At 45.0% G+C, this 11284-nt stretch overlaps 2 protein-coding genes across 2 annotated transcripts in view; both read left to right on the top strand.

Moving 5' to 3' along the window:
• Positions 1-7940, top strand: part of DDI2 (DNA-damage inducible 1 homolog 2 (S. cerevisiae)) — a gene marked incomplete at its 5' end in the record, with an annotated part of 10560 nt that extends 2620 nt beyond the window's left edge. The window contains 6 exons of the mRNA XM_009704456.1: positions 1219-1345; positions 3461-3588; positions 4174-4302; positions 4909-5012; positions 5429-5618; positions 7819-7940. Coding sequence (XP_009702758.1) covers positions 1219-1345; positions 3461-3588; positions 4174-4302; positions 4909-5012; positions 5429-5618; positions 7819-7940 — 800 coding nt within the window. The remainder of the gene's footprint in view (positions 1-1218; positions 1346-3460; positions 3589-4173; positions 4303-4908; positions 5013-5428; positions 5619-7818) is intronic.
• RSC1A1 (regulatory solute carrier protein, family 1, member 1) overlaps positions 1300-11284 on the top strand; it is a 10772-nt gene continuing 787 nt past the window's right edge. Inside the window, exons 1-8 of the mRNA XM_009704455.1 lie at positions 1300-1345; positions 3461-3588; positions 4174-4302; positions 4909-5012; positions 5429-5501; positions 10029-10091; positions 10189-10514; positions 11169-11274. Of these exons, the coding sequence (XP_009702757.1) occupies positions 10221-10514; positions 11169-11274 (400 nt within the window). The 5' untranslated portion in view covers positions 1300-1345; positions 3461-3588; positions 4174-4302; ... (2 more) ...; positions 10029-10091; positions 10189-10220. The remainder of the gene's footprint in view (positions 1346-3460; positions 3589-4173; positions 4303-4908; positions 5013-5428; positions 5502-10028; positions 10092-10188; positions 10515-11168; positions 11275-11284) is intronic.

Below are 11284 nucleotides of genomic sequence, written 5' to 3'. Positions count from 1 at the left end.
AGGAAGTGGTTTGATGTGGTTGTGCTTTCGTCGTTCTGTACTGCTACTGTCGGTATTTGGGCACAGATCCAGTTCAGCTCTGGCTCTGATGCCCAAATACACACATAGATACGTGCCATGTGACTCTGCTGGATGCACCGCAAGCACTTTAGAAGGCACCTGCTATACAGAAGCCTAATTTAAAAAACAAACAAAGAAGAAAGCATACCCAATGTCTTCCTGAACATGTAACAGCCTTTGAGCCAGAGAGCTTCTTCATGGGAACTGCATTTCTGGAAGCAAACCCACAACCTTCTGTGTTTACAGAACTTCATTTATTGCCAAGTCCTTTTGGGAATGTACGTGATCACATCCAAGTAGTAAAAAAGGCAGAGGCCATCCAAAAAGCGTGGATCTAAAAGCTGTTCTTAAAACGTGCAGCTAGACTTTGTGAAGCAGGAGTCTCGCCTAGGACCTCTTGATTTCAGTGGCAGGCATTCAGGTTTAGGGATTATAATGTCTCTGTCTTTGCCTGTGTTGCTTGGGTTTAAAGTAAGTTTTGTTGTTAGCCTTTTTATGGCTTACAACTTTGCATTTGCTCTTTGCTGGATGTACAGGCTGTTATTTTACCAGGGATTGCTGAGTGTAAAACATGATAGATTTGGCAAGCTGTTCTTTTAGATGGGCCATCTTACTGCGAGCTATGAAACCTCGCTTCTATCTCTGAAGCTTTTTAAAAATGCACATGCACTCAAGTTTCATTTGAATTGGGCAAGTTCTGTAGTCCTGATTTCTGCTTTGGGTCTCATTTATCTGCTGGTTTTGCAGCTGGTTTCTTTGGAGTGTTGTGTAGGTAATTCTTGCTGCAATAGAAGAATGAATTCCTGGTTTAATGGCAGCTCTTTGTTTTAAATATTGTTGTCTTCATGTTTTTTCCATTTTTCTTCCATATAAAAATGTATGTGCAGGGAAATTGAGTTTGATTATGCTGAGTTTGGGTAGCGGACACAAAGAGAAAGAGCTCTGTCCAGTTGCTTTTCATCTCGGTGGGTTCCCAAGTTTGCCACTGATCCGTTGAGCTCTATCCATGCTGCCTTCAGGGGAAGCCTTTTTTGCATGTGCTGCTGAGTCTACCCCTGAGTGCATGCTGGCATAAAAAGAAGAGTTTACTGTGCCAGAACTTGATTTGTAAGAGTAATTTCCAGTAAAAAGCATTTCTGTATCTCCTTGTTGCTGCAGAGAAATTCACCAGGGTGTTGCTGGAGCAACAGCAGGACCGAGCCCGGCGGGAGCAGGAGAGGATCCGACTCTATTCAGCTGACCCTTTTGATCTCGAGGCACAGGCCAAGATAGAAGAAGACATAAGGTAGCAAACCAAAGTCGCTTGCAGGCTTTGGAGGTCTTCTCAGTGCTTTTTTTTCCACAGGGTGCTTCCATTCATGGTGCTTCTTCCTTGGAGGATGCAAGGAATGTGTTTAGATCCTACCTTAAGACACACATTTGCTTGCAGGGTGATGCTGTGAGCCACCTTTGCACGTGGGAAGGTTGGGATTCGGGTACATGTAGACACACCCCATCTTTTAGACGTATGCAGTTGAGCACAGATCATGAGGTGGCAGCACCGCTGTCCATGCGTGTGATGTCCTAGAGCTGTCTAAGCTGGTCCATTCTGAAAGAGGAGCACTTGTGGAAGGCACTTAGCCGAGATCCTCTTGAGAGGTGGCACTTGGGTGCTTTGGGCTTGTTTTGAACTGGAGAGCTGGGCCTGTGCTAGGCTCTAAGCTGCGCTCTCTGCACAGCAGCATGGCATCATTTCTCCCAGCTGCCTTCGAGATTTGGTTGCGCGTACTGCTCATTGTTTTGTCTCTCTGGCTAATTCCAGGCTCTGAACATCACTGCTGTCAGAAGAGATGTTCTGTAGAAATATGTTCCACTCATCAGCGCTCGCTCCCTCTTGCTGTCTTCCAAATGTAATTGCATTGGGCTGAGGCTTGATTTCTTAAATTGAGTGATAAATCCTTGAGTCAGAACATGACTGGTGTTTTTTTCCCCAATAAAGAAATATCTTTCTGATACAGGCTCATAGTTGGTCATAACCAAAATTCATTTGTGATAAGAGTCATTCTTGCGTTACGACTGACAAGGTGTTGGTGCCAGATAAATGCTTAGCTTAGCAATGGAGAAAAATATACATTTGTAGATCGCGGAACATTCCTCAGAGGCACAGGAACGCTTTCCTTCCTCCATAGATGAGGTGACAGATAAAGGTGATGTGCCCAGGGCTGTGCAGCTGTTAGGGAACAGTTTGGGCATCTAGTAGTCCCCAGACTTCACACCCCACTTAGTTTCTCTGAACTCTTTGCTTAATTAGATACGCTGTGCCCAAGATTGGTTGGAAGCTATTGCAAGCACCGTATTTTTTGAGACACGTCTCTGTCCTTCAAGTGGAAAGAGAGTCAAGCACAGAGAAAACGGAATAATAGATTTGAGAAGAAAAGTGAAACTGAAGATTAACCACTGCTTATCCGATTTAAGCTTAAATAATAAAAGACAGGACAATGTGTGGCTCTTTGTTTCACGAGTATATGAAGCGGGACAGACTGGCAGTAGGGTAGCAGGGCGAGCCAGGTCTCAGATGCTGTTAGCTGTTTTCCTCCCCCACCAAGAACCCACATCTACCCACCTTGTTGTGGGAAGGCTACCACAGTACAGGAGATGGGTAAGAGAGGAGCTTGGGTTTTTTCCCCCTTCCCCTTCTGAGCAGGAAAAATGAAATGGCATCAAAATTGGAAGCCCTTTTCCCTTTTTGGTAGATAAAGTTATTTCGGATGCAGTCGCTACTGATACCCATCACTTCCAGGATTACTGTAGGGGCTGTGATGGGCTTCTTGAAGAGCATTTCTTCAGTAGGCTTGAATTTGCACTAACGGCTTGTGCTTACGGTGGTGTTCTCACTATGGTTTTGCTCACTCCCCTGCCTTCCTGTGCCTGGAAAAGGAAAGATACCAGGGAAACGTTGGACGACTTTAATGTTCAGCTGCTGTGTGGGATTCCAGTGTTGTAGCTACTGGCAACATCTTCATCGTGTGCCCATAACGCTTTAATTTTAGAGTGACTAATAAATACGCAGGTTTTTCGCTCACAAGTTCTCCAGGTTAACTCTGTGCTGACAGGTTTCTGTTGCAAACAGAAGGTCGTCAGGAGCTGTAGAGTGAGTTAGGCAAGGTGTTGGAAGGAGCAGTTTTCGTGGCTGCTGGGGAGCGACTTGGTGTCTCTGGATTAAGCCAAGATCATTACTAGCAATCCCTCTGCTAAAAAGCCTACATTTAGCTAATGAAGCAGTCTTTGTTGTGGTTCAAAGATGCTGTTTGTAAGGTGGGCTGCAGCAGGTGGGATTACCAGGTTGGTTTGTAAGTCAGAGGGATGCTTATAAGGTTTGGCTGATGAAAGGTCTGATTTTTCTCTCCTCCATTAAATTCAGGCAACAAAACATTGAAGAAAATATGACGATAGCAATGGAAGAGGCCCCCGAGAGCTTTGGGCAGGTGGTGATGCTGTATATTAACTGCAAAGTCAACGGACATCCAGTGAAAGCCTTTGTTGACTCAGGTGATTTGCCCCCGTTTTTGTCTCTTTCTCTGCACTCTCCTTTCCCTCACTGAGGCAGACTGTAAATGCTACAGAAGTTTTGCCCAAAAATTCTGTAATAAAACACTGCGTTACGAGATCTTGAAGTGCCTAATTAAAACCTGAGAGCAGCCTGGGCATTGTTTAAGTGAAACAGAGCAAACTGTTGTGAGAAGCAGTGCACATGAGTGTTTGAACACCCCAGATCAAGGCCCCTGTGAGAATTTCTGGGGCTCCGATGCCACGCGTGTGTCTTATCTCATTTTACAGATGGGGGGATTTCGTATGCCTTTAATGCAGTGCTTCCCATCCACAGCCTTAAAGGAAAAGTACTTGGGGTTATTCCAGTTCTACAGTAATATGTACTTCACTGTCGGTGCTGATCTGCCTGTCTACAGTCATTTCACTGCAGTGGGATTCACAGGAAGCCTGTATGCTCTGATGCAGTTGCCTGATGCAGGCGGGTTGGTTTTCTTGCTGCTGAGTGCAAGATCTTAAGCCCTTCCAGGAGAGAATTTTGATTTGTGATGAGCTGTCAGGATTTAACACAAATTCTGTTGCTGGTAGGTGCCCAGATGACCATCATGAGCCAAGCTTGTGCTGAGAGGTGCAACATAATGAGGCTGGTAGATCGGCGGTGGGCCGGCATTGCTAAAGGTGTAGGGACGCAGAAAATAATTGGTAGAGTGCACTTAGGTAAGTACTGGTGTTCTTCTCGGGGCAGCTTTAGTGGCAGTTCGACTGCATTTCCTGCAATCTTGGGACTGAGGAGTATCTGGTTTAATGCTATAATTGTTAGAAACTCCCACAGAGTAAAATGAAAGTGCATCTGCAATATGTTCGTTTGTCTCGGGCCGAGTACTCTGGAGTACTGTACGGTGGAGTGTTTCATATTCCTTTGGGAAGAGAAGGCTGTCTGTGCTCTTAGGTTTTCTGGATGAGAGAAGATTGTCCTTATTGTCTGAAAAATCAATTCCCTTCACTGTTGTTGCTTCCCAGACTTGTGCTCTAATGAGCTGTACATGGCCCCTTGAGCTTGGAGGGTTAGATAAGCAGTGCTTACGGCTTTAGAGCAGGTCAGCTTTTAAAATAATTAACTTCTTGAGATGAAGGCAGGCCTGGTAGTCCCTGGGGCTTGCACAGGGCTCGACTTTCTGTGACCAAAACAGTACGTCAGAGCTCTGGTTTCAGATTTGCCCTGCAGGTTTGTGCAGACCTTTCCCAGGAGATGGAAGAACAGAAAGTAGATTTGTTGCATTGTATAGCGTTGCAAGGCGGTAACTTCTTTCTCTTGCGTTTCAGCTCAGGTCCAGATTGAAGGGGATTTCTTGGCGTGCTCCTTCTCAATCCTTGAAGAGCAGCCCATGGACATGCTTCTAGGACTGGATATGCTTAAGAGGCACCAGGTATCAAAACCTCTTTTGAAACAGTTACTGGCTCTTCCAGTTTAAGTGCTAAGTGCAACATAAATGCCTTGCCTGTGAATTTATTAGGATTTTTCTGGGGAGAGTTGGTGGTGGATTACCTTCTAGCCAGTTATGAAAGAAGTACATATGCTACATACATCATGGACAGCTATAGAGTGTCTGGCTGGTCCCTGGTTTTTTGCTGTGGTCAAAGATGCTCAGAGGTTTCCAACTGAATGATTTATTACAAATCAAGTCATACAGGGCCCTTTGCTTATAGCTGATGCTCTTGGCCCACGCTTAGCTGCTCGGAGCGGTTCCCATTGAAAATGGGTTGTTTAACCTTGTTTCTCCTTTTTCTCTGGGAATGGACTGGCTCTTTCGCAGGCCCCTGATGTCTCGATGCTCTTTCACAGTGTTCGATTGATCTCAAGAAGAATGTACTAGTGATCGGCACGACTGGCTCGCAGACCACTTTCCTCCCAGAGGGCGAGCTCCCAGAGTGTGCCCGGCTGGCTTACGGGGCCGGGCGGGAAGATGTGCGGCCGGAGGAGATTGCAGACCAGGAACTAGCAGAAGCAATACAGAAGTCCGTAGAGGAAGCAGGTACCAGGAGGAGCCCAGTGAAATGTTAATCTGCATAGTGTTCTTGCTGCGTATTAGGATGTCTGTCAGCAGTCCCCCTTCGCAGCTCGTAGGCGATACGGTCTAATGCAGCATCAGCAAGTAAATGGTGGAGAGAAAGGGGCTTTATTCTTGCTCGTGGCCTCTAACTGCACTTCTCCCTTCCTTCCTGTACGACAAAACCTGTCGGCATGAAGGCAGTCGGGGGTGCTTGCTGTTTAATTTGTGCTCTCCTCGCAACCGCCTACCTGCTCTGGTTTCTTGGCCTTCAAAGGTGTGGAGATACATGGTTGTCTCTGGCACTCATTCAGCTGGGTTGAGTTGTAGTGCCTAGTCAGGGGCATGGTTCAGTTGTGTGATATTTTAGCAGCCTTGTGTAAGGACAGCTTTGTGGAGGCTTCCGCAAATCCTGTTCTTAATAGCTGCAGCATATAAAAATAGAGGAGCTGTAGCAGTAAGTGCAAATCTCTGGACAAAGGTTCATGACAATTTTTAGAAATAGTACTGTTTCAGCATTTTATCCTTAGAATGGCGTTTGTGCCCTTGGAAGGTGAATTGCTTCTCTTCCTGAAGGTTACTGTTGCTCTAAATTTCAAAAGAAGCAGCTGAACGCATGTCTTAATGTCTATCATCAGCCTTAAATGTGATCTGCAAAGAGAATTTTCACCTTCACCATAGTTTTGTTCCCTGTGCCTCTGGAATCCCTAAGCCGCACAAATGCGGACTGACTGGGCTATGGAAGATTTTGGTACCTGCAAAATTTAGTTAAGTGGAGATGCCAGACTAGCTGAAAGCTGAGCTAACCTGTCTGAAACAGATTTTCTGTTTAACTCCTCCCTTAACTTCAGCATATGCTTTTGACTAAAGGCAAGCTTCGTTATTTTTTTCCTTGCTATTACAGTGAAGCTGTGAATACCTCACAAAGTGTATTCCTTAGGCCTTTTCCAAAACTTTTAAAGATAACATGATTATGGATATAGACATAGATAAAGATTTTACATGCAAGTGTTTTAAAGAGACTTTTGAGTTTTACTTTTTCCTCTGAAAGCATGCAGTAAGTTTCTGCTTCCCCCACCATGCAGAACTCTTTGCTGAGTCATGTTTAAGCTGATAAAGCTGATTTCTTCAACATTTTTATTGCTAATTTTTTAAGACTCTAGCATGTTCCTGTTTAAAATTGAAGTGCGATAGCCAAATTTAACTCTCTGTCTATTATATAACCAGTTGTAACTTACTGATGTTTTCTTTAACACTTCCCGATTGCTGCCTGATATTCCAAAGAGTAAGCAGTGACTTTCTTGCAAATAACAAAGTTGTTTACATTAAGGGGAGCATGGGACCGCACTTATTGGTCCCTTTGACCAATTTTCTTCCATTCTAAGAATGTAAGTTTTCCGGAGATGCAAAAACCTCGAGAGGAAGGCCTGGCTTTAACGAATCAGCAAGAAATGGTTTACATGTTTGATTTTTAAAGCCAACTTGAATGCTTATTAACTTAAGTCGCAGCAAGTAGAGAGAAACACAAACATAGATTTGACCCTGCCCCTGTCAGGTTTTGCCACCGCTAGAGGTCAAATTCAGTAGCTTGGGCTCACGTCTCTTCACATAACCTGGCACAGAAAATGTGCCGATGTAAATATTAGTTCTTTTCCTGTTAAAACTTTGAGCTTGATGAAGCCTGGGTTGGTTGTTGCAATATCTCTCCATTTTGGATGAGACTTTGCAGACATCATAGTTGGCTGGACTTAGTTCTCTGCTGAAAGGGTCAAATAAGAAACAAACCTTGGCCCAAAATATACGAGTCTTTACAATAAAAGCATTTCAGTTGAGTGCTTTAAAATGAAAAGTTCCTTAAAAATTACTTAAATCAAAGCTGCTTATGTACCAACACAGTTCTAAAGACCACGTGGCTTTGTTCAGACTAATCAGCAGTCTGCCGTTTTCCATTGATGCTGAGCCCGAGAGGAATGTAAAAGATTTATGAGAATAGGAAATCCATTTTGTGTGTTCACCTAATGCTTGTAGAACACTCGTGCGCAAAACTAAGGTAGGTCTTGTTTAGGTTGACTGTGTGTAAGTCTTCGACATATTCCAAGCCTCTGGCCTACCGGCTTTTGTTGGCTACATCCTCAGATGTCAGAATGTTAATGTATACTGTCTTCCTGTCTTCCAAAACTATTAGCTGCTGCTAGATGGTACCAGGAAAACCAAGTGAAAGAACAGGAAACTGGAGAGGGAGAAAGAGAGAACGCAGTGCAGCACCAAGGAAGCTCAGCTCCCCGCAAGGCCTGTCTTCTGTCATAACAGCTTGAATTTTTGCTGCCTTCTGGTAGATGGTACAACAGAAATCACTGCCTACATCTGTGGGCTATTAAAGTTCTCATTTTGAATGCACCTGGATTATTCTTGAGCTTTATTTAATCCCCCGAAGCCCACTTTAGCAAGCCTCATGATTTCTGTCAGCTAACTTGCTGGTATTTCAACACCTATGGCAAGGCAGCTGAGGTGGTAGTGGAGTCCTGGTATGTTTTACTGTGGTCTAGATCCTCTGCGTCTGCCTCATTTATGTCTGCGAGCTTGCTCTTTTCTGCCAATACGCAGTATTTTCCCCACCACTGCCATTGATAACAATTCTGTGATTATGGGGATTTACAAAACCAGCAGCAAAACTACAGTGGCTTTAGGAGGAAGTGTGTTGAGGTACTTTACCCCATATACAGCTTTTCATCCAGCCAGCCTCGCTATAAGAAAGGCACTGCCACCACAAACGCAACTCAGGCTTTTCCTGATACGGAGAGGAATTTATCCCTGATGGTGCAGTTTGTGGAGAAGAGTTTGTTCCCGGTGTTAGCTGGATCAATATCCTTGATGGGCTGGGATTCAGCTCCTGTAGATACCCCAGGAAGAGGACAATAGTGGGTCTCGGAAGGACGACACTGAGGAGTGCTTGGCAGAATACCAGCTACTTCTGCTGTCTAAATGACTGCAAATCCCTGATGTGTTTGACTGATCAGACCCTTATTACTGATCCACTGAGTCAAAAGAGAGTTCTGCTTCCTTTCTAAAAGACTGGCTTGGGAGCAGAGAGCATGAACATAATCCTACTGCGTAGAAACAGGAAAAGATCCCTCTGGTTTTCATCTGTATCCTGTGTCACAAGCCTCTTTGCCACCCTTGTGAAAGATGAGCAGTCTGAAAATCTGCAGGATAATTCTGGCTTTTTAATACTTTAGCATCACCAAGTTGTTGTAGCTGCATTAAGACCAGATGTGCAACCAACAGAAGGGATTGCTCTGTACAACGGCTGCTGTATTTTATACCAGAGCGTATCGATCAGAGGTGTGGTATTGCAGCACGTACTGCACCATTTTTATTTAATGGAGAGTAAAAGAAACAAGTAGCTGAGGTGAAAAAGGCAGATTTCTTCCATGTTGTGGAACTTAAAGGAAATCCTGGCTGTATATGTGAGCATGGTTAGCTGTCCCCCAGTACACCTGGGTATCTGTAAAAAGAGAGAGACTTAAGGGAAAACAGTGGTATATGTTTAAGACCACTGAGTTCGGAGGTCTCTGGGAAGGGAAAGGGAACTAATGCAACAAATCATGCAGCAGAAAATCTGGATATCCGACACTGGACAGGGTAGGTCTTTAAAGGAAGAACAGGCGCTCTTACAGCAAAGGTCATAGTAGTGATTTAACGAGAGCATGAGAGCTGATACATTAGCAAGATTAGACTGTTCGCAAGATAAGTTTACTTATTTAATCTCTCCTGATAACTAGAGCCAGTGTTTGGTGCTACTGATAGAGATCTGCAAGTCATCCGTTCTCCATGTGGAGAAGGAGACAGTAAGCTGGGTTTGACTTCTGGCTGGCTCTTCCCTTGCTTTGCTTTTCCCAGCCTCAGGCAGCAGTTCCTTTTGGGGATTTCTGCCTTTCACCCTAGGATCTTTACGCTCCCTTCTGCAGTGAGCTGGTGTTTGCTCACCTTCTCTTGCCTGTGATGGTGCTGCTGGGAACACAGTCCAAGAATTGTGTGGCCATCTCAGTTCTCATTTCCCTGCAACGTGCCTCCTGAATATCTTCAGCCGTACAGAGGACAAACCAGTACGGTGCTAGACTTGTGCCTTGTGCCGCACATATTTTATCAAGTGTGTAGTATCACCCACAGGCCACTCTGCAGCATAGATAGTACAGAACACCCTTTAAATTGTTCTCCAGCAGAGTTATTTTTGACTTGACCTAACAAATTTCCCCGGGGGGACTCCTTCTGCCTGCACACTGTCTTGATGGACAGTCGGGAGGGGAGCCACGAGGTCGCAGGACTAAAGCCATGCATGTGGTGTGCTCTGAATGCTAACCCGAGTTTGGTGTGTTTGTTTCCTAATCCAAACAGAACGTCAGAAGCCTTGATGCATGTAGTGTGTGTTTACTGCAGCTGGAGTGGGCCACAGACCAGGTATTTATAGCCATTGGTTTGTAAGTTTTCACTACTACAGTGGAAACAGTGGTTCTCCTGTGTCCTAACTACTTCCTTTCTTTCTGTCTTCTGTTAGAGAATAGTGACAAAGAAACTACCTCACTGGAAATGCCCTCATTACCAGCTTCTGATGGGTTTCAAAATCCAGTCCAGTCTTCAGGACTAAATTCCAAGATCTGTAATCCCACAAATCAATTACTTGATCGTTCTGTCTCTGCCCCTGCTTCAATTTGCTCATCCGAATCTAACCTCGCAGAGCCCACTGATCCTAGAGCTGTCAAGTCTTTTGAGTCTTCAACTGAATGCCAGATAACCCCAGAAAAAGAACATCCTCTCTTATTACAGCATCTCTCCAATAACGCTTCCATGGCAAATAACGACCCTTCTCCCCAGACAGGGGAGGTAACCTGTTGCAATCCAGCTTGCCTTTCACAGAAGACACTCAAAGAAACATACGTTGCTGACAGTCTAAAGGAATGTAACGCTAAAGAACAAGACCACGGTCAGGAACATCCTTTGGAAGTGACAAAAGAAAATAGTTTGGCTGACACTGCTGCTAAGCACGGGCAAAATAAAGATGTCTGTCTGTCTTCAGAACAGGCAGACCAGGAGCAAAAGCATGAGCTTCCCATAGACCATCAGACCTGCAAAGAACCAGAAAAGGAACATCTGGAGGAGCAAACTGAGACAACTGACCCAGAACCTCCTTGCCGTGTTGGTGGGGTTGAGAAACCTGTTGTGGAAGAAGCCAGCCAGCCAGAGAATCCTCCTACGGAAATGAGAGGAGATGGACTGGAGAAAGCAGGCCTTTCCTGTGTGAAAGGGAGTGTGCAAATGTCAGCCTCCTGTAGCTGTGTGCATACGGAAGCCTTCATGGAAATAGATGTAGCTGAGCAGTCTGTAACTGAAACACACAGCTCAGCAAGCGAGCAGAAGCGGCAGGCTGAGAACAGAAGTGTATCTGACCTGAACTCGGACTCCTTTTCCATGGAAGTTGAGTCGCTGAAGACTGCATCCTCCTTGAGTGAACTGGTTTCCACCAGTGATGTCCCACAGTCTAAAGGCACTAGTGAAATTCGTGCAAAGTATAATGACTTGTCTAATTTGGCAGCTGAAGACAACTGTTCCCCCTCCAGCATCCATCAGCTGGACACGGATCAAGGTAGGCCTTC

The sequence above is a fragment of the Cariama cristata genome, unplaced genomic scaffold, assembly GCF_000690535.1.
Source record: "Cariama cristata isolate BGI_N322 unplaced genomic scaffold, ASM69053v1 scaffold23057, whole genome shotgun sequence".
In the NCBI taxonomy this organism is placed as follows: Eukaryota; Metazoa; Chordata; class Aves; order Cariamiformes; family Cariamidae; genus Cariama; species Cariama cristata.
Note: the sequence above shows the minus strand (reverse complement) of the source record. Positions and strands in the feature narration are given on the sequence as shown.